The sequence below is a fragment of the Scophthalmus maximus genome, chromosome 20, assembly GCF_022379125.1.
Source record: "Scophthalmus maximus strain ysfricsl-2021 chromosome 20, ASM2237912v1, whole genome shotgun sequence".
Taxonomy (NCBI): Eukaryota; Metazoa; Chordata; class Actinopteri; order Pleuronectiformes; family Scophthalmidae; genus Scophthalmus; species Scophthalmus maximus.
The window spans coordinates 9,448,747-9,474,627 of NC_061534.1; the positions used below are offsets into that span (position 1 = coordinate 9,448,747).

The 25,881-nt window shown below is 42.2% G+C and overlaps 2 protein-coding genes and 1 non-coding gene across 3 annotated transcripts; 2 read left to right on the forward strand and 1 right to left on the reverse strand.

Annotated features, from left to right (window-relative positions):
• Positions 1-770: 770 nt before the first annotated feature.
• LOC118284473 lies at positions 771-6,692 on the reverse strand. The gene is made up of 3 exons (XM_047329352.1): positions 6,014-6,692; positions 3,107-3,247; positions 771-1,669 (listed from the first exon to the last, which is right to left on the reverse strand). The coding sequence occupies exons 1-3, from the start codon at positions 6,081-6,083 to the stop codon at positions 1,482-1,484; spliced, it is 399 nt and encodes a 132-aa protein (XP_047185308.1). The 5' UTR covers positions 6,084-6,692; the 3' UTR covers positions 771-1,481.
• A 6,599-nt stretch (positions 6,693-13,291) lies between these two features.
• Positions 13,292-20,554, forward strand: ddx54 (DEAD (Asp-Glu-Ala-Asp) box polypeptide 54). Its single transcript, XM_035607189.2, has 20 exons — positions 13,292-13,576; positions 13,911-14,040; positions 14,158-14,228; positions 14,311-14,499; positions 15,065-15,114; positions 15,220-15,261; positions 15,357-15,452; positions 15,559-15,680; positions 15,824-15,885; positions 16,329-16,460; positions 16,552-16,762; positions 16,880-17,011; positions 17,237-17,458; positions 17,551-17,624; positions 17,705-17,920; positions 18,342-18,490; positions 18,590-18,703; positions 18,796-18,906; positions 19,031-19,143; positions 19,853-20,554. Exons 1-20 carry the CDS (start codon positions 13,457-13,459, stop codon positions 20,110-20,112), a joined length of 2,616 nt encoding a protein of 871 aa, XP_035463082.1. The 5' UTR covers positions 13,292-13,456; the 3' UTR covers positions 20,113-20,554.
• On the forward strand, positions 13,719-13,790 carry trnac-gca. The gene has a single exon. It is a non-coding gene; the product is annotated as a tRNA-Cys (tRNA).
• Positions 20,555-25,881: the final 5,327 nt, after the last annotated feature.

Sequence of the window (25,881 nt, forward strand, 5' to 3'; positions counted from 1 at the left end):
ACAAGACCCAGAGTTCAGGGTCACCTGCTGCTTTACCTGGGTTCAGGTACCGTCGCAGCATCCTTTAATAGACCCATTAGACTGATTCTGAAATGTGAGGTTTGACCCATAAGACACATCAAACCCTTTGTCGGTCCATCAAAAATAATCTATTGTTTATTTTAGATTTACACTACATACTATAAGTAATGTAGTTACACCATTGCATCTAACTGTTGAGCAACATCGAAACCAAACATGGAAACGATTCCAATGACCATTGTTAAACAATTTAAAAGTTTTGACGGTAAATTAATAATAATAAAAATAACATCCCTCCATTCATGCTAAAACCTATTTCTGCTTCTTACTTTTTTCAGTCCTGTCTTCAACAATATCATTTTCAGCTTTTTCTTATTTTCTTATTACGTTTTTTTGTCATTACATTGGTTTGGTCTGTTTCCTGGTTATGTACATGTGGTAAACAAACTGACAGATTGAACTCCCACATTTAAGACCGAGTTAAGATCTGGTATTTGTCACGTGCAAACAGAATCAGAAAGGAAGGTTATGTTTATCAATCATTTGGAGCAGGACAACATCTGATATGTTTTGTACATGAAAGAATTATGATTTATTTTATGATTTGCACTTCTTAATGCAGTCGAATCAATTCACATGAAATGATGTGAATCTAGTGTAATTACTAGTTTTCTTGGATCATGTGTGGCATGTGACATACTTGGTGTGTCTTGAAAAAGAAGAAATTGCAGGATTCAAATCATTTTTTTCTTTTGAAAAATATGAAATGTTTTAATACAGCAATTCACAACATTACATGCTTCCACTGTACAATATTTCTTACAATCAGACATAGATAGAACCACATGCAATTATGTGCTTTCCCCAAGCTCAGCCTGGAGAACAGGACAGCAAACTAAAAAAATATCTTTCATTTCGCAAAGTAAATAGCTGGTGACTTTAAAAGAACACGGCGCACACAAAGACTCGATCTCGAGAAAGACGATGAACTCCTTAACAATAAAAAGGGATTTAGTGGATCTAAGCTTTTGTGAAAACTGAAGCCACTGTATTTCTGCTCATGTGGATGTATTTACTGAAAGTGTGTTATGAACTGACATATGACTCTAATGAAGATATCCCTCTCGTGACAACAACATTACAACTATAATCCCATATGCCTAAAACTACATTTGAGTGAGTGAATGTGCACGATAAATTCACTGATGACTGCAGGATGCTTTGTCATTATGTTTGATCCGACATATTCACAGGATGATTTCGCCATTTCTCTGAGTCCAAGTTAACAATGTGACGAAAGCTGCTATGTCACGGTGCTCACCAGTTAACACCACACTGAGTGAAAACGCTCATTCGGCCTTAAACGTGAGCAGCTGAGAGAACACGTGTATGAGTTTCTCATACGAAATGTTTCTCTCATAGTCCATTGCTGTTGTGCTCCTCTACGAAACGACTCCATATCACAACCACATCCTCAGCAGCAGGAGCCCGAACAAGGCGCACATACAGTGGAGTGTGCTCGGATGCCAGGCGGGGGTGCTGTTACACAGGTCGGAGTCACAGCAGTGGATGCGCACCCCCGGCAGCTCTTGCTGCTGGCAGTGTCTGGATGTGGCACAACCGCTGGTCAGGACGATACCCAGGGCCGCTGGAAGGACAGAAGAGGGAGACAATCAGTCAGGGAAGAGTGACGAGCCGCTGTTTGGCTCAGCAAGAAAAGAAAAAAAGCACCAGTAAGCATCAAATCCTGCAAGTGTGCAATGAGGAAGCCATTTAGGAGACACACTTCAAAGGATGTTTCCTCACAGCTGAGAAACCAAGCCTTTGACAGAGAACATGTTGTACTCTTTAATGCAGCATACAAAAATCAGGGATCCAGTGCCACAGAAATCAGAGTATTTTGTGAAGTCTAGATTTAAAAATCTCTAGTATTTTAGGATTGAAAGATATACAAACAAAAAGCAAGTGGCAGTGAGTCAGGCTTTGTCAAACAAACCGAAATCCACAAATCCAACGAGCTACAAATCCACTGGATTCTCTCTCACTTGTGGTTTCATATAGTCTTGATATATGAGCATCAGCAATATTCACTGTTTTATACAGTCTGTGTCATATTTTTTAAAACAAATCTTCCTCTTGCTCTTGAATTGCACCAAACAACACCTAAACTGGATACAGGGAGCTGAGAACTGGTTGTTCGAGCTGAACAGAAAAAAAGTATTCAGGTCTTCTGAGGGCGGCAGAGCCAATTTGAAAAGCTCAGTCTTTCAGATTATGATGATGATTCTCAGTCTCTTAACATCACATCACATCACATAAAGATATGATACCGTTCTTGCCTGCCAAGAGTCCTCACTTCAGTTATAGGTTGGAGACACTGGACTGGTAATGGGTTCAGGACAGATGTCTTGCATCTGAGGACAAAGAACTCTGAACTTCACTGTTTGATTTGCGTTTTGGGCTGGGTCACATGAAGATTAACAGCCACACTGGCCACAGATTACGACCAAGGACGCTCCTTCAAGATTTTGACATAGTGCTTGTCATACTGTGACAGGCAGGGCTGTTGTCAGTCCCTTGTCTGAGCTTGTCGTATCTCTGTAGATGGAAAAAAGAGGGCCTCATCAGCACCTTTGAACACACGCAGATCCCTGAGACGTCAAGCAAACAGCTGGATTGTCCACGCTTCCATGAATATCAGCAGAACTACTCATCTGGCCACCACCATCCTGTCGTGGGAGTCCACATCCTCCATTTCCCTTAACATCACACAATGAGTGACTTATAATTTACTCAGCAAAGCACACCAAAGTAGGATTATATAACTATCCTCGGCGCAAAGGGAAATAGAATATTCACATCGGCGGACAAAAAAACATTTACATGAAAGTATGATTAGAAATGATTATGCCAATGTCCAGTGGCACGTCAGAGTGAATTCAACATTAATTAATCCGCTGCCCTATAAATATTCTCAAGGTAAGTATACACAGATGCATTAACCGGCTGCATTTGAGGCCTGACAGGAAGAAGAAGAAATGATGAATTATTAGTCATTAAATATTGTTTATGGACGTTTACTCACTGCTCTCTGTCTTAATGCAGAAACGGTGTTTGAAGCCTTTGTGTGAGTGGGTGCAGGTGATGACCTCTGGGTTGGAGCAGCCCACGTCCACGTACCTCTGGCCCTGGATGATGTTGCAGCCGTAGCACTGCAGCCCCTCGACTGCAGGGGACATACAGACCAGGACAACTTGTTAGGGTCAATTTGTATGAAGCTACTATAATGCAATAGCACATTCCCTGCTACCTTTGCGCAATGAAAGGAATAACATATGCAGTTCACATTAGTAGAATGATCATCATGACATGAAATGGATGTGCTTAAAATCATTGGAAGACACAGCAACATCAGGTGTGAGCCTCATCAACACATTCACCTGCCCATGCACTGCAGGCAGGACATTGATGCTGACCACTGGGAGCTGATTATTATGATTATTAGGAAGATTGTGCAGCTACAAACGTGGCTGCTCATGACTACTTTGCTGTCAAGTCAAGTCAAGCGAAGTTATTTGTAAAGGATCTCCAACCCCTCATCCCTCGACCCCTCAACCCCTCAACCCTTCATCCCTCTACCCTCCCATTTTCCTCATCATCGCAATATGCATTAAACTTTAATATCCATAACTTTGGAGGTGTGGTCCTTGTTAGTGAAGTTTGTGTGTTCAACCTTATCTTTAATTATACTGCTTATACTATTATACCACTACAAATTTGTTGTGATTCACTTTTAAGACTCTGCTTATGATGAACCCATTAATGACACATTTAATTTTACTTTTTTTTAAACTGTTGCCAGAATATTTGGCTGAACGTAATTTGGTCACATAACATTTCACGGCTCCAACAAGTAACATTGTTTCCGAGTTAGATATTTGCTCTCGTGTTGACTTATAACCTCTTCTCTTCTCTTCTCATACTCCAGCTCCAGCTTGTGATCTCAAAGTTGTGTCTCTACCACTCAGCACTCGTGGTAAAAGCTGTGGCACAGAGGAGGACTTGAGAAGGACTAAATCATCGTGCAGCCGGATAATGTTGTTTAATTTTCCTTCTCAACTGATATCTGAAACACATGTGGTCAGCTAACATGATCATTTGCCAAAATAGGTTTGGTCTCTGTGATATTTACAGGAATAAATGCTCTGAAGACTTCTTTCATCTTAAGTTTCCCCTTCTCCTGTGCCACTGCTCTTTCCAAATGTCTAACTCCCTCAAGAAAGTAAGGCTAAGCCTAAACAGAACAAATCCCCCAGGCCTTAAAGGGATTATCTGTAAATTCAGACCCCTCACACACCTGTGCCTGACCTCCAAAATCCAACACACACAAGATGGAAGATCAGCTCTGGCTGAAACCAATCCTCTCTCTTTATCTGTGCAGAACCTATGTGGACTCGGCGCAAGGGCAGCGAGCCTCTCGCTGCCGCTGCTCGGTTAAATAGCCCACCAAAAGCCCTGATGGAGCTTTCAGGAGCAAACTAATCCCAGGCAAATGCTCTTACAAAAATCACTTTAGAAATCAGCTGGAATCAATGTAAAGCCTCACAGGGACAGAGAGCACATGCCAGCCTTTAGGGGATGTGTCATAGTCCCCCATTGGTGATACACTGTGCAGTGCAAGCTCCCATAAATACTGGAGTATTTCATTAGAGCTGGATTATAGTAATGGAACTGAGAAGCAGTGCAGCAGTCATTTACATCTGGTAAACAACCTTGTTAAAAAAATTCACTGATGCAATGTTGTTACACACCGCACTTACAATACATAGAAAAGCCGCCCGGCCTGACCATTTGTCAGCATAATGAGGACATATTGGAATGACATTCGGCATCCCATGGTACAATGAAATTTATTATGAGTATACACCCGATCGTTTCCCAGTATGCATTGCAAATGTTCTGAATACATCAAAATGTTTTGTGACCTACATTTTTTTAGTTGAGCTCAACTCATCTGCATTTCAACACAGAGCTTATAATATTAATTTTATCTGAGTAACGTTTTAAGAAGAAGTCATGTATCAAAAAAGCATGAACAGAAAAAGCAAGAACGATTTCAAGAATTATCATAAGGACTTTTGGATTTATTTTAGGGAAAGGTTATACTGCTGGTCTATCTCATTATATATCTGGAAATGTGATACTGTTTAAATGCACTGCAATGTATCTTTTACCAGATTTGTTGCCTTGTCTACTGCCTTATTGATAAACGCCATATCATTAATCTGCCCTGCAGCCGTCTGGGTTGGGAGTTGGGATCAGAGGTGATCTGACTCAGACGGAACACCGATATATGAATCAAGCAAAGCGACGTCTCAGCGCACCACATCGTCACAGTTTCTCTTCATTTGTTACCATTGAAATAAAGGTTGCCCTACAAGAGGAGTCAGGTCAATCATTACTGCTCTATGGGGAAATTTACTTTGCCACCTATGGATATTACCTATTGTTGAAAGTCCTATGGATTCGAACTCCCAGGTCAATTACATGCAGAACAAAGGCATATTAATTGGAGTCACCTTTCGACATAGTCGTTCATTATATTAATGCCATCCATTGTGTTGATTTTGGTCTGGAACATTCACAAGCCCATTTTTCTGTGATTCTACCGCTGTGTCAACAATTTCCATACGTTAAAAGTTGATCTTTTAAAAAAAACAATAGGCTTACTGTACTTGTATTTATACACTGCAGTGTGTATGATATATAACCTGTCTGACTGTACATTTATTATTGATTACTCTGCCTGCAAAAGGCTATTGCAAGTGAAGACTATTGTATTTGTGATATCATTAGTGAGCTGCATGCTTTTTTTTGTCTGTTTCATACAAATCACATGCACACACTTACAGGCGCAGCCTCTTCATACTGTATGCCTCTGTGCACTGCAAAAATCTCCAAACATTTCCCTGCTAAAATACATGCTGCTTACCTTGTGTGAAGCAGAGTATCACAGCCATGATAAATCCAAACCCATACACCAGCCAGGTATGTAAAGTCATGGATGCAGCACAGTAGTGATGGTCAGTGGTCAGTGCTGGAGGAGAGAGATCCAAAGATGTCCTCTGCTCTCATCTAATAGTCCACCAGAAACAGACAGAGAGAGAAATCAGGCAGAGATTCCCACTTTTCCAAAAGCCTGAGCAACCCAACTGTCTTTCTCCAACGCAGTCTCAGTGAAGCTCGCGCAGTGTGTGAGTGAACTGCCAGTGAGAGTCCAGCGAGAGAGGGAGCCAAGCATCCAGACAGTCAGTCAGCTCAGCAGCCAGTCAGGCAAAGAGACGAGGGGGAGGAAGATAAATGAGCAAAGGAACTAAATAAGAGAATGTCTCCCTCAGTGGTCTCCTCACGTCCTGAGAAGGAGAATCTGGTGGAATTAGTGGTTTGATCGCAGAGTGGGAGGAAAAAAGATCTCTCATCTCACCTCCTGTAGGAAACAAAAACCCGAGAGAACCACCTTCTGTCTCATTAGAGCGATGAAAACAAACAGTGTGGTGAGTGAGGTCCAGTTGGGGGCAAACACATCAGTCAGGATTAATTCCTGATTGATAATCCATTGCTTCTAATAATAGCCCTATCAAAATGTGCTAAAAGCCCCGACACAAAATGGGATGGCACACCAGGGGGCCGGGTTGGTGTGTATGTGAGTTTGAGCATGTTTGTTTCTCAGAGAGGGGAGCGATGCCAAAGGACACACACACACACACACACACACAAACACACACACACACACACCTCCCCAACAGGGCAGGTTATCTGTGCTCAGTGTATCACTGAGCTTGCACACTGGGGAGAAAATTCTATCTAATCAAGAATTAAAGAGTAAATCCTTTCTTAGAGTCTGTAATGCCAGAGGATAAGGCAGGCTTTGCAGTAAGCCCTCATTCCCTCCCCACCCAAAGCAACATATGGTCCGACCTGATAGATGGCTGCCAATGATCACTGTCATTCATATTAAGACATATTTACAGGGGAGGGTGCAGATTTTTCCACATATGTTTTGATCACCGTGGAACGCAGATGAGCTATGTATTCATTAGCGCTCATTTACGAAAACAAGCGGTGCCTACGAGCGTGGCCTTCAGTTCATCTTTTTGTAATGTTCCCCGCACACACATACACATGCCTCCTTTTATTTGTAAGTGTGTGCAGCTGTGTGTGTGAGTTGTCTCTCCAATCCTGTGCTTTTACTCATGAGTCATTGCTCGTGTGTGAGTGTGTGGGGAAGAAAAACCAGGGCGAGAGAAAAGAAACGCCAGCTGTGCGTACTATCTTTGTGAGGCATATGGTAGGTAGAAGGCATCATGTGGAAAGTTGTGTGTGTGTGTGTGCGCATGAGGGGGTAAGAGATGAAAAGATGCTGTTCTAAGCCTAAACTTGATCAATATTCTCGTATTTGTGTGTGTGTGTGTGTGTGTGTGTGTGTTTGTGTGTGTGTGTGTGTGTGTGTCTATTATAATCTAAATGGGACCATAATATAAAAAAATTAACATCAAGCTGAATTGAAGAAGATTTGAAACTAGAGATTGAGAGCATAAACCCCCCGGGAAAATGTTAAATGACATTATAAATCAGTAGTCATTTTCTCATAGACTTCCACAGAAACTGATTCCTTTTTGCGACCAGTGGAGTCGCCCTCTGCTGGTCATTCCAGAGAATACATGTTTCAGGCACTTCCGCTATTAGATTTACTTTCTGGACCCAGTGATTATGTCCATTTTCACAAACAGTCTCTGATTAATATATGATATCTCAGTTTGGTTTATCTGTACAAAAAAGAGTTTTTGTTACTGCTCTTCTCCTTGTACTTACATCATTTGCTAAATCTTTATAATAAACATGATTCTGATTCATAACTTCATATTTACCATGCCATTGTGTTTGTAATGTTTCAAAATAGAGTCCTCTTGCCACAAAATTAATACATGTATTTTCCAAATAATTAGCCCATTTATTCTGCACTTTACTGCTTTCTGCCCTTCTGATGCTAAACTACGTTCTGTTGTCTCTCTGTACTTGTACTGTGTGCAGTGACATTTAAATTGAAACTAATCTAGTCTAATCTAATCTCAAACATTGCACATGCACGCACACTCAAACACCACCCCGCAAAACAAATCAACATCCAGAGATTCCCATATGTCATGGACAGGGGTGATGAATCTGTAATGCGAAATCTCCAGTGTGGTGCAAAAGCGTATAAAAGAGCGGTGCGTCTCACAGTCCCAGCGCCGATGTGCACATCCAATTTTTGTCTCTACCTTTTTCCTCTCTGTCCACATCTCCACTAGCCCTTATTCATTTATATTCTGCTGAGCCGCTTGAGCATTTGAGTGATAAAGGCTTGAAAGGGAGAGTGAGAGAAGGATGGATTGGAAGGGGGAAGAGCAGGTCCCGCACAACTACATTGATGAAAGTGAGTCTTCCCCAAGCTGCCCCTGACTTATCTTATGACACACAATAGCTGCTTTAAATACCCTTTAAGTCCCCCGCGGTGCCGAGTTTGGAGTGACAGTGACAAGAATTAGGCAGGCTACATGGCTTTAAATTCTTGATGAAGTTGCAATTAAGCCACCAGAAGAACAAGTGAGCCCGAGGCTGTGCGAGCAACGGCCAAAAAAGGAAAACAACAAGAATGCGAGGAGGAAATACATGAAAAGTTAATTTTGCTCTGTGGGCTTTAATTCTGGGCTCCTGGCACTGCATATAACCCTCCCCCTTTAAAAAAAAGTGTAGAGGAGATGAAACTGAAAGTGGCCATTAAGGCTTGTGAATTCACCACAGCCCAATGGGTTCTCTGCTGTGTTAATGAGCAGTAGTCCAGCAGTGTTTGACCACAGTACTTGGCAACATGGGAAGATATGTCCGCGGGATGTGCACAGCCAAATCAAAACAAAAGTCTCGAAGCTACATGTAGCGAGGTTTGAGACGTTGATACCCTGCCGATTTGGCTGGTTGGATAAATCCACAGGGGTCTCCGTCGCTTCCCCCAAGGGACATTTTTTTGTGCTTTTTGTCACATGTCCCATGATTATCGCCTTAATCCTGGCACTGGCTGCAAGATTAACTGCTGGAGCCTTGAAGGGGAAACTGCCTTTTAGCACCCAGAATATAAAGCAATTGAAAGTTTGACTGAATGTATGGTGCCTCTGCAGTTTTACACCAAAGGAAGTGCAAAGCCGGATCCTCCTTAAACAGCAAAAGAGACGTCTCAGCAGAGGGCTTAGGCTCGCTTGTGGAAATGTTAGCACTTCAGAATTTTTGCTTTATTGCCCTTTATATCATGGTTCCCTGCATTTCTAGATGAATCACATAGAGTTTGTTCAGGTTTCAGTCCACTGATCGGTTGAATTTATTCATAAAATATACTCTTTACCTTTGAGGAAATAAAAAAACGTCACAGTACTGTATTTAATGTGCAACTCTTTCTCTCTGTGCATGAATTAAATAATATATCCCCACAAATCATAGCCTCATAGCATCCTTGCATATATCACTTTTGCAATAAAGGGCCAGAGATTATTCCAACATGCTCTATATTTGTGCATGTGATGATCCTCGAAATAAAAACATCATAAAATGTGTCATGCTGTTGGCTCCTGTCTTTTATTTAATAAATTGCAATCCTGCTAATGCCTTAGTTTGTCATTTACTGACCGACAGACCATGTCGAGCATGGTTTGGTGAGAGGAGGGTCCAGTGTGTCTACCGGGTTAACATAATTATAAGTCCTCTCAAGCATGTGAGCGCTGCTCCTCTCAGCTTCTTATCGGCCCGTGGCGTCTTGAGAGGCACGGTCCAATCAGTGGCCGGGCTTTTTTGTGCATTGCTGCCCTGTCTCTGTGCCCAGTAGCTGGGGGGGGGGGGGGGGGGGCAGGGGATCTCCTCACCATCTGCTGCTGTCACCAGGTGTGGCACTATCTCGTTCATAGTGTCATGCCAGCCCCACAGAGCCCAAGACCAGGCTGTGACCCTCTCTTCAACTGCCCCGAGACGTAATGTCTTCCTCACCAGGTTACTCACCACATATGTTGATGATGCACACCGCTCGCTGATCCAGAGGCATATTCTGCAGGAGTTATTGGTAAGAACTAATTGTGAGGTTTTGCTTGTTGATATGCTTTTAATATGTTATTTTGTTATAGACTGATGGTAGGCGTGCGTTGTCTCTCAGTGCGGTTTTATAGATCTGAAAGCATCACTTTTCACAGTTGCAACATCCACAGTAGACCTCACGTTACACAGTGATGCAATCATTTCATGGGAAATGGCCAATTCAAACTTTTTGAGGAGCTGTTTTCAGATTTCTGAGACTAATTTGCCTCTCGGATGTACAACGTCTGGCATGGAAAATCAAACCGGCATTTGAAGGCTTGCTGGAGGGACGTTGCTGCAGCACATCACTCACAAAACACTAATTGGATGTTTGGACTATTTTTAAAAGGTCCACTGAACCCATGGCCCGCCTTTCAGAGAGTGTGTTCATAAATAATTAAATCGACACAGATAGGACGGAAATATTTAACTGCTACCCCCATTTAAAGGCTTAGCTTTACAAACCATCAACTCAATAATCTCTTAACTTAAACATTCCCTTCAATCTCCAAGGCTTAGAGGCAGCATCTGCTACAGACACACACACACACACACACACACACACACACACACACACACACACACACACACACCATTTTAATGAAAATCCAACCTGAGTCATGCTGACATCTGTTTCCCTAATGACTTTCATTTAGTGCCCATTTAGTCTCTGACTGCTTGGTGAACGAGTGTATTTGTGCACTATAGCTAAAACCTTTTCATCCCTGACACAATTTACACCACAGATGTTCAAAAAGTTGGATATTAGTTATCTGTTCTCAGGAGGAAGCTCAGAATGGCATTGATTTATGTTTGTCATTTATAGATCCCACCTTTGCACAATGTGAAATCAATGACAGCGCTCTCGGGGGAATTTGTAAGAGGTGGGGTGTTATTTGGACACGCTCTCAACAGGAAAATCAAAACATGCTACTCTATTTTCTCTCGCGTGTAGTCCATGATACACATCGACAGAGAGACATCAGTAGCTCATGAATAATAAGCACCATCAGAAAACAATTTGCCTGCACCACATCACGAGGGGATGAGGCAGTGATTCGGGAGCATGTTTTCAGTATGAGGGCTTGACACACAGCAGTGGGGAAATTGAGAGTCAAGACGCTGCCAGGAGCTTTGGGGGCTGACCTGACTGCACACTGATGCCAACACCCTGCTTATGTGGACGCCAAGTCGAAACCACCACAACCTTCTCGCCGCTGCCAGCTTCATATCTTAATCCCCGCAGGATTTATCACTTAAATCACCTTTAAGAACAAAAGCTGATCCTATAGGTGGTTTGTTGCACCTATTTCCTACATGTAAACCCTCTCAGCTCCCTGAACAGATTGGGCTCCAGGCCACCGCTGCCAGGCTCTGTGAAGGAATATGAATGGCATTAGCTCCAGGCTGTTGCCATGGTGTTGACTTATTTACTGTACATCAGCCCACTGACTTCAAACAACACTGCACATGTTTTGGCTGCCATATTAGTGTCAGTGTTATCATCCAAAGGACACATTTCCACTGGGTGATTTAAAATAAAAAAGAAAGAATAAAGCTGTGGCTTGTTATAAACAACAGAAAGTTGCAAAAATAGTCCTGTAAGCTGAAGACACGCTGACCAATAGAAAACATGAATAACTATTCCTTAAGTCAACAATAGATCACATCCTATTATTGTTGTTAAAAAAAAGAAGAAAAACATGGTTGATATATTTCCAATTTGGTCTCCTAGTGAATAACGTGCTTAGATTTCAGATTTATTTAATGTCCTGGGCAGCTGTTTTTTTCTAAGCAGCAGTAGGAAACATAACTTGACATTTACGTTTACCCAATAATCAAGAAATAAAAAGTCAAAGTAAAGATGACTGAGACTCTCAGTGACAACATTTCACAAAAGTACTTATCCTAGACTGTTTTAGGCTAAATCTAGCTGAGGATGCTAAAAAAACCCTTCCTCATTTAAATCTCATATTTGATCCCTTTACAGATTCAGCGGATTCTGTCATTTTTCTTCAAGCTGTGAGGATGTTCTATATAAGTCTATGGAGAGAAATATTTATGGATGGACAGAAAAGCTCTGATTTATTATATCATCAGTAACAGCGTGATATTATTTGATGAATGACAAAATATGGTTTTAAACAATTACTCATGATAGTTTAGTGCATGTGTGATAAAGATTGCTTTTAAGGACATACTCCTAAAATTAGCACAGTACACAATGTCTCCTGACACTTTAAGATTCTGTCTCTAAGCTTATGTTTATGCAGTGGGCTTAAATATATTTTTTAGGAGACATCTCGTAGCATAATTTAGGATTCCAGTGGCACAAGTGTGACAAGTGTGTGTTGCTGCATGGATGGGTAGGCTTTGCCTGCCAGAAACGTCCCATGTGCTCACTTCATGAAAAGTTATGCAACAGAAAGAAAAGCACCTTGGCCCCGTGAGTTTGAGTTATATAAATATATAGTCATCACAATATAGTCATTGAAATAAAGGTATATTATGGCAATGCACGCCTATGAAGAATAATTCTGCAGGTGAAGCTTAACTAGACAGGAAGATAATAGACTATTTCTGCAAAATGTCCAATTAAAAACTCTAGTATAAGACAGTTCTAATTCTGAACATGCACTTCTTCTGTCTTGCCACATCATGCACTACAGTCATGGAAATTGTAAATAAATAAATAAAATATTATTTAAATTTCTAAATAAATGGGTTAATACAGAAAATATAAAAGTTAATAATGCTTATCATGTTATTACTTGTTTGATAACTTGTTGGCAAGTATAAAACAAGTTCAGTTTACTGGTGTTTCAACTGAGACAAAGAGAAAATGATCATGTCCACTGAGGAGAAATAAAGCAGCTACTGCGATTAAATTAGTACTATGTAGATAATTGTGATGAATTGTGGCTTGTCTGCGACTGTTGACCGAGAAATCATCTGTCTGTAAATGAAATATTGTAATTGTTGCATCAAAAAAGAGGCAGATAATATAGACGAAACAACCTACCATGCGACGACACTCCGCGGCAGTAGAGGGCGGTGTCGAGCTGTAACCGACACAGCAGCGGTCTCACGCTGAACGGAAGCGGGAGATGAGCACGAAGAAGAAGAAGAAGAAGAAGAAGCTCACACGTGTGTTCCAACATGTCTGCCCTCCGTGTTGTTGTCGTGTGCTGAGACGTCGCGAGCTTTTTTTTTATATTTTACAATCTGCACAGTGAAGTTATCGACCACTTCAGGTCAAAGGAACATTAAAAGCTTCAACATGGCCCAGAGGAAGAAGAAGCTGACGAAGAAGAAGAGACACACAACCGGAAGAGAGCCGGAGGCGGACTCTGACAGTGGAGACGTTGAACTGTCCGCTGGAATTAAGGACGATGATTCTGTAAGGGAATAGACTTTGGAACAACTCACTCAGCCTGCTGCTCCCGCTTTATGGCTCATTTAAGGTTTCGAAAGTAGTCGGTCAGTTTTCTGTGTTTAAATGTTCGTCGTAAAGGCAGCAGCAGATGTGATGGCTCTCAGGTGGGGGTATAGCTCAGTGGTAGAGCATTTGACTGCAGATCAAGAGGTCCCCGGTTCAAATCCGGATGCCCCCTTTGATTTCTTTATCTCTAATCAAATAAATCAACAACCCGGGGGGAAATGCAGCTCATCAACTTAGTAATCGATGGAGATTGTGGTACATGATTTCGTGTTTTCTCATTGGTCTCTCACAGCCCGGGAAGAAGCTGCTGCCCCGGTTCCCTGCCTCAGCAGACTGCCTGTCAGATGTGGAGCCTGACACCAGGCTGCTGGTCCGAGCCCAGAACAAGAAGAAAAAGAAGTCTGGAGGCTTCCAGTCCATGGGTGAGAGACTAGCATACTATATCCACAATATTGGAGATCTACGTGTCCATTTGAGCTTAAACCCCCCCCCCAAATGTATGTCAGTAAAGTCTGATCTACTGTTTTAAATGATTGCAGGTCTCAGTTACCCCGTTTACAAAGGGGTCATGAAGAAGGGTTACAAAGTACCAACGCCGATCCAAAGAAAGGTAAGTCGGTGTCACTTCAGGATCCCATGATCAAACAATTCCACTGCTATTTCATGTCCAAACCTTCTCTCACACACTGCAGACTGTCCCATTGATTTTGGATGGCAAGGATATCGTCGCCATGGCCAGGACTGGCAGTGGCAAAACGGCTGCCTTCCTGGTTCCCATGTTTGAGAAGCTCAAGGCCCCTCAAGCCCAAACGGGAGCCAGGGCCCTCATCATGACCCCCACCAGAGAGTTGGCCCTGCAGACCCTGAAGTTCACGAAAGAGGTCAGACTGACGGTTGATTGTACTTGTTCATTTAGGAGAGAAAAGGTGACTGATGTTTGCCTGGCATCGCCAGATCTATTCACATTTGCAAATGGGTCTGGAACCTCTTAGTTCATTTATGAATTTCCAAAGGGGTCTTATCTATAATAGTAGGACAGACCCACCGCCAATCAGAGCAGCGAAATGTGTGATGTCGCTCAACAGTCTATGGTGTAAAGCAGTTGTTTGTTCATCTTTAGAGACAATGTACCGTCCAGTTTTTTAAATAGTGTCTGTTGAGGATTTAACAGACCTCTACACATCAGCAGCAGCCATTTTGGTTGTCAAGGAAATACGTCATTGTATTAAACCCGCCCGATTTTAGATAAATTGTTGTGATTGGCATGACCAGTTCCGGGACGGATGGAAATTGGGCTTGAGTTGCACAGTTTAATCTGTGAGAGCGCATATACAGGAGTCTTCTGGTTTCCAGTCTAGGCTGGTGTAATGTGAAGTATATGTTTTCTGGGTTCATTAAATATCAATAGATTAATTAATATGCTTTGTCTTTGTTGTGGTGCTATAGTTAGGACGGTTCACTGGCCTAAAGACTGCCTTGATCCTGGGTGGAGACAGGTACGTGACTCCTCAATTGTCTGGTGCTTTTCACTTTATCTATTTTCTGCAAAACAGTTTTAAATCTACAGTGAATTTACAGTAAACACCTCTGCTCTTCTCCAGAATGGAAGATCAGTTTGCGGCGCTTCACGAAAACCCTGACATGTGAGCATTTTGGCCTTGTGGTAACGTTAATGTTGTTTGTCCCGCATCCATTCATTGTACCTTGAACTCCCGAACTCTTGTCCTTTTTACCGCAGAATCATCGGCACCCCGGGTCGTCTCATGCACGTTGTCAGGGAGATGAACCTGAAGCTGCACAGTGTGGAGTACGTGGTGTTTGATGAGGCTGACAGGTGAGACATGGAACGGCACACATTCCGATTTGACCCATTCTCATAACACGGCTCGGATTCACTCGTACGTGTTTGTTGATGTGTTCATGCTTCTCCCTCTGCTCAGGTTGTTTGAAATGGGTTTTGCCGATCAGCTTCAGGAGATCATCCGCCGGCTGCCGGACACCAGACAAACTCTGCTGTTCTCTGCCACTCTGCCCAAACAGCTGGTGGAATTTGCCAGAGCTGGTAAAAAACAAATTTATCATTTTTACATTTTTACATGCATCCATCGTGATTGATGAGGATTTTAACTCAGTTTTCACTGCATCTTGGGTTCATCTTCGTATTGGTGCTCAAGGCCCAGGCTAACTAAATTAACATCTTTCCAGGACTGACAGAGCCAGTGCTGATTCGTTTGGATGTGGATTCTAAACTCAGTGACCAGATTGAGGTAAAAACAAGACTTGGCTTATTTGAAATGATAAAATTGACTAATGACTCTGGATTGTTCTTCCCTTAGAAATTACATTTAATGAGCGAGAGCATGCTGTAATCTTTAAAAAATATTAAAAGTTGAAAATGTACGCCAAAAGAAATTGACTATAATAACTTTTACGTCAACATTTTATTGTATCTATTAACTGGAAAAAAAGAATGGATTTGAATGCTTAGAAAAATTTTGTTAACCTATTTTTAAAAGCTGATGTGACAGGGAACTGTTTTCTCCGACTTCTCAAATTTAATCTCCTGTTTTGTGTAATGTGTGGGAACATTGTAAACAAAACTCTTTTGCTTATTCTTTGCCCAGAAATGACTAATAACATAATTGTGCATCAAAATCCTCATCTGTCCAACCCTTTCCTAAAAGTTTTAATGTATCCCGTCTTTCACCAGCTCTCATTTTTCCATCTGCGCATGGACGACAAGCCGGCATTGCTGCTTCATCTGCTCAGGAACATAGCGAAGCCCCAGGAGCAGACCGTGGTCTTTGCAGCCACCAAACACCACGTAGAGTACCTCAAAGAGGTGAGACGCAAAGCAGAGCAAGCTGAATAACTCTGATGCATGTCTTTGTGTGTATTTTGTCTTAGGGTAATTTTTTTTCCTTTTTCTCCAGCTGCTTTCTTCAGAAGGTTTGGACTGTGCCTACATCTACAGTGCCCTCGACCAGACTGCCAGAAAGATCAACATCGGGAAATTTGTGCATAGGAAAGCCATGGTGCTAATTGTGACCGATGTTGCGGCTCGTGGTATAGACATCCCCCTGCTGGACAATGTCATCAACTACAACTTCCCCTCTAAGCCCAAGCTCTTTTTGCACAGAGTTGGTGAGAGGCTTATACAAAGATTTTTTATCCTGATTTGTCCCAAATTTAGGGGTATTTGATAAGTGGAAGAAGTGATTAGGCTGATATTATAATTATTCACGTGACTTTTTCCATCAGGTCGTGTGGGACGTGCGGGCCGCAGTGGCAAAACCTACAGTTTGATTTGTCCAGATGAGATGCCTTTAGTCTATGACCTTCACCTCTTCCTTGGAAGGCCTGTTCAGTTCGCCACAGCTGAACACAAACAAGGTAGGCTTTGCTGTATACCTTCCAATATGGCGTTATTCATGGGCGAGCAATTTTAGATTTGGACCTCAGACCTTTTTTTTGTTACAAGCACACTAACTATATTTTTAAGAAATATATACGCTTAAAATAATTTCCATTGTGGCCATTGTTGTCCAAACGAAAGAATTTTAAATGTGTGCTTTTTGTGTCACTGTCTTCTCTTCAAACCTCCCCTCTCCTCCCCAGATTCAGAGGGTGTGTTCGGTCGGGTCCCTCAGAGTATCCTGGATGACGAAGGCTCACATCTCAGCACGGCTCACGAAAACTCGCTGGACCTGCAGAACATGTATCGTGTCTCTGAGAACGCCTACAAGCAGTACCTCAAGTCTCGACCCAATCCCTCTTCAGAATCCATCAGACGTGTCAAAAACACAGATATGTCCAGCATGGCAGTCCATCCGCTTCTTGGTCAGTTTGGAGCAGGATGAATTACGTAGAGAACAGTGATGATAATGATGAGACGGTAACTGGTAACAGCTTTTTAATTGATTATGTTCCAGGGTCTGGTTTGGAGAAAATGGAACTGGATCACCTTCAAATAGTTGATGCCATCAAGGGCTACAAATCCAAATCGGTGAGTCACAGCAGGTAATAATGACGAAATCTCATCTCTAGAGCTAAAATTTGCTGCTAACCTCATATTCTTCTATTTAGACCATCTTTGAAATCAACTCCAGCAGTAAGAGCTCAGCCAGCGAGGTGATGCGGGCCAAACGCTCCAAGGACACGCGGTTAGTGGACAAATTCAACAGACACAGAGAGGACGTGGCAGCAGAGAGCCGCCTGCATCAGCCCGTCAACCCGACCACCACCACCACCGCCGACGATGATTTCACACACACCGACGGCAACGAGGAAGATGATCTCAAGGTACGAATTTCTGACGCCTCTGAGGTGGTTTGGTCTGAACCCAAGCATCTACAGCATGTTTATTTTCCTGTGGACTGCTGAGATGTAGAGATATAAACAACCGCAAAAGTATTTTTTTTTACCACAGGGAAAAACATCTAGTGTCCGATCATCTATTCCATCAAGAAGATTTACAAACAATTGTTTAGTTTTGCGTCGCAGACTCGGACTTCAGATTTCCAAAAAAGGTGTCATCTGTGAACAGGATGACACAGAAGAGCTAAGAAGTCAACTACGTACTGAGATTTGGAAAGTAGTTCAGGAATCTGCAAAGTCGTGTAGTGTGAACTGCACGGAGAGTCGACGACTTTGAAAGTCTTGAAGTCCGACCTCTTGAAATGCCTTCCTTTGATACCAGTGTAATTATCCATGTTTCCACCAGGGGGTGTTCTCTGCAGTGGTTGATGAAAAAAGAAGAGGCCCACAGGAATACAAGGAAAAAGGGTCAAAGAAAAGGAAAAGCAGACTGTCGGGTAAAGACGAGGACTATTACATCCCCTACCGACCCAAAGACTTTGACTCTGAGAGAGGGTGAGGCATTAATTGTGACAATTTTAATGATTGAGCATAAAATCAGACCTGATTAAAATATATGTTCTAACCTGTGACTCGTGTTCTGCGTGGTGCTAGGTTAAGTCTTGGCGGAGAAGGCAGCGCTTTCGATCAGCAGGCGTCCTCAGCTGTCCTGGACCTCATGGGAGATGAAGGAAACAATCTGAACAAAAACAACAAAATAATGAAATGGTGAAAATTTTTAATTCACTCATCCACTTGAAATCCTTTTTTTCTGATTTAGTCATTTCACACAAATTTTGATATCTCACTGTCGTTTGCAGGGACCGTAAGAGGAAGCGCTTCGTGAGGGACACTGGCAAGGACGACCAGAAGAAGAGGATCAAACTAGACGGTGGACAGGTCATCAGTAACAAGAAGAACAAGAAGAACTTGTATCCTTCCAACAGAATGTCTCTTCGCACTTATTTACAGTACACTACTTCCATTCTCTCTAATTCTTTGACTGTATTTAGCTTTATATCGTCAAGAGTTTTTCTGACCTTAATGAAACGACAGTTACGAGGAGTGGAAGAAAAAATACAAGGTCGATGAAGGAGGATATGGCTCAGATGGAGAAACAGGACGAGGACGAGGAGGAGGACGGGGAGGAGGCAGAGGACGAGGAGGAGGTAAAGAGAAGCTTCAGTCACAACTTCAAGACTTTAGAACTGATGAATTACTGTTGATGGACTGTTTCTAGAGATGAATGACAGTATTAATCCCACACTCATCTTTGTCTGGCAAATACAAGGGTCCTGGCCAGCTACCAGTTAGCTTATGGCAAGTTTTGACTTCATACCTTTCATTGTCGTTGGAACGCTGTGCAGTTAACACTAATAAGACTTGCTGTTTTATGATCAGGAATCTTGCAGTCGTCATGAGTTCATGCTACACAACTGACTGATCACACACACACGCACTACACCTGACTAGAATGCCTGTTCTCCAAAAACCAAAAGCTTCTGCAGCTCTGTGTCTTCGTCTGACCTCCCCTTGCAGATTATTTGCAGATTCCTGTACAAATTTGCAAATCTCAGTCGCATTTGCAGATTGTTTTACACAACTCTCCTGACAGAAACGAATAATATTGCTATAATATTGGCCCATTAGATGATTACTTAGCTCTGTCCAATGGTAACAAAGTCTGCCTGCCAGCTCCTCACGTTAGATGTTCTTTTTTATTTCTAGTCTTTGTGCAAAGCAAAGCTAACATACAGACACGACACTGGCATCAGTTTCCTCATCCAAGTCTCAGCTAGAGGTTGTTCTACATGTAACATCATAAATTACGTCATATTTATTTTCTTAATCCTGCTTTCTTTGTCGCCTCTCTGTCAGGCCGCGGCCGCGGCCGTAGCGGTCCTAACTACCAGAGCCCGGCACCGCAGCAGACGCCCGGTGGCCGAGCGGTGCGCTCAGAGCTAAAGTCGCGCCATCAGATCCTGAGGCAGCGTAAGAAGGATCAGAAGCAGCAATTCCTGCAGAGTGGAGGGCTCAAGAACCTCCGCGCCAAGAACAAGAAGTGGCTCGGAGAAGTGAAGAAGTCAGGCTTTGGACGCGGCGGACAAAAGAAGGGCAAGATGAAGAAGAGACTCTGAGAGAGGAACGATCACAGAGGGACGATTCTGTGAGAGACTGGAGATCAATGGCACGACAAGGGACTGAGTGATTTGTTGTTCCAACGCCCCATAAGATTTTCACGGTGCCTTGTATGATCGTGGATTTAAGAAGAAGAGTCGAGGATGTGCTTCAACTTTTCTTCTCATCACTTACCGAACTCTCTATATTTTTTTTCCACAGAGTAAAGTAAAAGAATCATCCAATTCATTGGATTTTGTTCTCCTAAGCGTGTTCAACAGAATAATCTGCTTAAGTGGATTTGAGTACTATAGAAATATGTCTATACACATTATTAACTGATGGCATAATATAAATGTGAATAAGGCAAAATTCTGCGTCACTTCTTCATTTGCAGTCAGCCGACGAACACACTGTTACATCTTTAAAATTGTAATTAAACTTAATCTTTAAAAGGTGAAATGCTGCACTCTTTTGGCAGAAAAGAAGTACTGTTGGTGTGTCCCAGAATTTTTCAGGACTGATGTGTTCCACCTTTTCCTCAGCACCACTTACCGTATTACCTATTGTTGAACTTTCTTTAAAATGATAATCTTGGGATATGGATATTTTGTGGCCGATATATCACACTAGATCAATTTTTTTTGTCAATCCTCACATCTGAGAAGCATCACATTTGACTGCTTTCTCCGGCTTCTTGTCAAATGATCATGTATTTTTATTTACTGCAGAAGATACAGCAGTCGATCATTCAGCACGAAATAATTCTTTTTATTTCCCTCAACTGCAGAGAAGGTGCAAAACATCACCACATGCACAGCAGCCTCAGAGGAATAGGGCAGCGCTACACCCACGGCAAGAGAGGGAGACAAGTGGCCCAGTCCATCTGGTCGTGGTTACTGTTTTCTGATGATATGCGTATACATGCTGCTATCACAGGTTATTCATGGCTGCTGTTACTCCGAGGGCCGAGGCTTCTTCCGTGAAGATTTGTGGCTCCCTGTCGTCCGTGTGAAAGCTGCTAAAGATGGAAGAGAATCGCTGGTAGGTGGGTCATGTATTTCGTCCAAACACAGTACAGTCACCATGGAGACTGTCACGGGACACGAACCAGAGCCCTGTCGTATTTCATAGAAAAAGGATCTTCCAAATAACATTTATTCATAAAACAGCAGCTGTCTATCTCAGGGGTAAATACAGTTTGAATTTTCTTTGCAATTCAATGTAGGCCACAACAGCATCAATATTCGTAAGTTATTATACCAAATCCATAAAGTATATATATCTAAATGTATTAATTGTAGCATTCATACATTTTCCCTAACACTTATTGTGTATAACTTATCTGAACAGAAAAATAAAGAAATATCATATAACAAAAATGAAGAAAATAAGTATAATATACTTTATAAACGTGCTGTTGGTGCATATAGCTTTATACATTATATAGAGGCCCTATATAACAGATGGTCAGTTCATGTATTATGCATGTATTTGAAAAGTACACAGAAAAACTGCAAAATATAGATAAATATACAAGTATGATATAACTCTTATGGATTCTGGAGTGATTACATGATATCTCACCCCATATATATATATATATACATATTTTTCAACATGATCGTATTCCAAGAAACAAAATAAATTAATGTTTTTACATTAATAAAAATGTTGTAAAAGTATATAACTGGGATATATCATTCATTGTATTTTAATCTACATTTACAGCATGTGTACATGTATTTACAATAATGAGCATACACAATCTGGAACAGAGGACGTTCACACTTATTTACAAATTATTTCATTTTACATATTCAAGACTGAGACAAGGCCAGTAAAGAAAGACAGGGACCCAGACAAGTGAAGTGAAGCAAACGCCTGAACTGGATAAAAACAAACATGTTCACTTGATTATTTCTGCTCCTCAGGAGCCCATTGCCTTTCTGTGAGTGAAGGAGGTTGTGGGGCGGCTTGTATGTCAACTGATTGTTGAAATGCACACCTGACTGAGCGTAGCTATAAAAAGATATCTGGTGGGAAATAACATCAAGCATCTGTATCGTCTGTCCCCCAAACAATCTGGGACCAGAACAAGCTGGAGTGAAGGAGGTCGTATTGCCTACGATATCAGTTAATCCTCCGCGCAGAGATACCGAGCTCCGGCCTGCCTCTACCTTGTATCCCGTCCTGATGTGAAGCCACCTCTCACCCCCTTCCTCCCTGTCTATCTGATGGCCCCTCTCCCCGTCCCGGCACTCTCTAGTGCTACAGCAGCTCCTCCAATCATCAGCACCGGCAGCTTTATCACTGTTTAGGGTTCCCAGGACTGACACAGCATCCACTTGAGATAATGCCGAAGAGCCTGAGCATCAGAGCCCTGCTGCTCACGTAACAGGGGTATATAAATGCAAGGCAGTTCTTCCATACAGTGTGTGTGTGTGTGTGTATAGTGATGGATAGAGGACATTGACTGAACACTGTCCACGCGACAGGCCTGAAAATGATTGATTGAGCTCTTTTAAAATATGTAAGGGAGATTTTTAATTTATTTGATTTATTGAAAAAAAAAGCGGTATAAATTATGCATCACTGTGGGAATTTGTTTGGCCAACCCACTCCTACCATTGCCCCACTGATTAACCTGCTGGTTTCAGCAGGGTTAGGGTTAAAAATGTCAGCAATCATGTAAAACACACTGTACATTGTTAACAGGAAAAAACAAGCCAAGAAGTGGCATGGTCCTTTAAATCTAGAGTGCACACATGCTTTCAATCCAAAACCCCCACACACACCTTACCCAGTAACTTTATAAGGACTTCTAGATGTCTACCAAAAACATGCAGAGATTTCTTCATCCCCTTGTAGTTATCTCATTAATCTGAATCCATTATCAAACCTATTATCTTTTTTGCAGATGTGTGTGTGTGTGTGTGTGTGTATGTGTGTGTGTGTGTGTGTGTGTGTGTGTGTGTGTGTGTTGTCTGTATTATTCTTTCCTGAGCGGCCGTCCCTGCAGTCTGACCCCCCTCTCCTCCCCCTCCTCCCCCCCTCCTCCTCCTCCTCTCTTCTCTGCATGCTCCCGTCTGACGATAAGATTGCTGCCTTTTCTCAGGCTATCGCTTACGAGGCAAAAGGCCACTTGAGGAATGACAGGGCCGACATGACCGACATTAGCCGCTCTCGCCTCAGCAGTTTCCATTCTCCTGTGCAGAAAAACTGCTGACAACTTGTTCCCCGGTCGAAAGTCATCAGTGGCTTTCTCCTTTTCTTTTTCCTTTTTTATTTATAAAGGTCATGCAGTGCTGCTTTCTCAGACTGGGTGGAGCTGAGATGTTGTTGGGTCAAATGCTGGTTAGCTTGGTTTAATGTCTTATTATAATTACAGCGCTGTGGCTTTGTTTTGGAAACAGGCAAGCTCATGAAGATGTTTGGAACAACCTGCCATGCAGAGACGCTTGGAGGGAGCCTTAAATTAGCTTGATCACAAGGGGAAGGACTATATAGTCGCTTGGACTAGTCCCGGGCCAGAAACGTCCTAATTGGAAATAAAAATGTCTGTTGGGGTTGTGTGGGCTGCAGGCCATTCACTGTAAACTGAATAGGAACCAGACTGGGGCGAAATTGATCACACCGATCTGAATTCCTTTGAATTCTTTTTTTGAGTTTCTATGATGAAGTGTGACAAGCTGAAGGTCAGGAATGGGCAGTCAAGATGTAAACCAGTTGTGGTTGAAAATACACTTTTCTAAAAAGACGTTACCTACTACTCAACCTTTTTCAGTGTTGGTGTACACTTTCGTTCTGTTCTGTCTTTTCAAAAAGTCTTATCCCCCCCCCCCACAAATGTTCTTGAATTTGTATGTGTAATTCCTGGTAATAGGGAAAATCCTAACCCCCAGCATGCCCCTCACCTGGCTAAACAAACTGCACGTGCACTGCTCGACATGCCCTCTGACTGGATGACCTCTCATTTGTAATCATTACGTTGTGATGTTCAGCAAAAAAAAAGGGGCTGAAATGCCAAGAGAACATTTTATCAACACCACAGTAATGATCATTTTAATATGTCAGGGACTTCCTGTGGATTTGAAAGTGCCAGGGACAATTTAACATCATCTAAAATCTCACAGATGTTTGACATAAATACTTTGCTGTCTTTTCTTTAATCCCCCCTCCTCAAATTTTTCAATTATTCAATCCCGAGCTCCTAGAGGGAAAAAAAACATGCTGCCTGAAGCCACAACCTGCCAATGGTAATGTAAGGGACATCGTTCATGGCCTGAAAAAAACTGCTATGATCTGCCGCTGCTGTCAAGCTGTAAATCTGGATGCACCCTCGGAGAACGGAAAGAGGCTTTTCAGCGGGGACGGTTACATCTGAGGCGAGCTGCAAGACAGTGTTTCCACTGCTCGCCTGTGTGCCATGAAAGTGAAATACAGTCAGCACACAAAGACGCCCTTTTTTTTCTCTTCCAGTTTTGCACCTATTTTTCTTTTTATTACACTCAGCATCTTCACACACTCTCATATTTTTTTGTTACTGTGACCACAAACGCTGAAAATAGAAGGTGGTGGGATTGATGTGTGTATTGCAGAGTGGAAAAATGAACTTAATGTACATGTGGCAACGTTGGTGAAGCAACTTAGGGGCAGAGTTCAAAAATGTCTCTTCAAAGTTGAAGTAACATATAACTTTTCATTTTAACTATTAATTCTTACACTATTGATTGCTGTCTGTATGTGTAAGATACGCCTTGATGCTTTTAATTTGACCTACAGGTTCTCCTGATCATAAGTTTTCTGTTTTATAATCCAAATAATGAACCCACATTTAATCAATTCTATATTAAACGAGAGGATTTGTCTGTATGAAGGAGTGAGGGTACAGGACGCACTGCCATGCGTTGTGCTGTTCAGAGGGAAACATGTTGGCGTGGAGCCACGGCTCACTGGACTCAGAGAGGGTTATTTTTGGGGATGTTCAGGTGCCTGCGGGGCCACTGCACAAAGTCCTTATAAAGAGCTCCTCTCCGCGCGGGTGGAAAGTGGGTTATCAGTTCCACTGTCACTCCTGGAGGAGGCCAACTCGTTTGCATTTAGTCAACACCTTCCGCCCCTCTCTGGCACAGATCTGACCCTGGCTTCCTGGAGCGACCCCTTGGCCCCATCGAGCACTTTCAATACATCTCTTTCTACCACGTTCCCACTCGCGCTCTTCTTATTATTCCACACTAAATTCATTCCACATAATTTTGTCATCCGCTTCTTAACCCCTTCACATTATTCATTGAGCTCCCCTTTCCCATCTGTGTACATTATTGATGAACAGCAGGAGCTGAGCGACGTGCTTAGTTTTTTGGCCATGTCATGACAATACATTGGGCTTAATGGGATTTCTGTGTAAAGCAGAATTTAAAATCGTTGTGCTCATTTTAATATGCACAGATAGAATACGTGTGATTATGTTCGATGTGAAACCTCTGATTGTACCAACAGCAATCACTGTTATTTTATTTGTAGGACATTTGTTTTACAGCAGTGGAAAAAAAAGGCTCATAAGGTATGAGATTCTATTCATTCATCTTTTTTATTTGACTTCAGCAGTTTCGGTGAATCCTAATCTGGTTTATAATGTTTTTTTTTCTTTTTCTTTTTACTCTTCTCTCCTTTGCTTGTCTAAGGAATGTTTTCCCAGACTCTCTTTTCACCCTGTGTGAGCACTCTGTCTCTCTGTGGCTACGCACTTCATCTGTCTTCCGGAGGATCAGAGAAACACAGAAAAT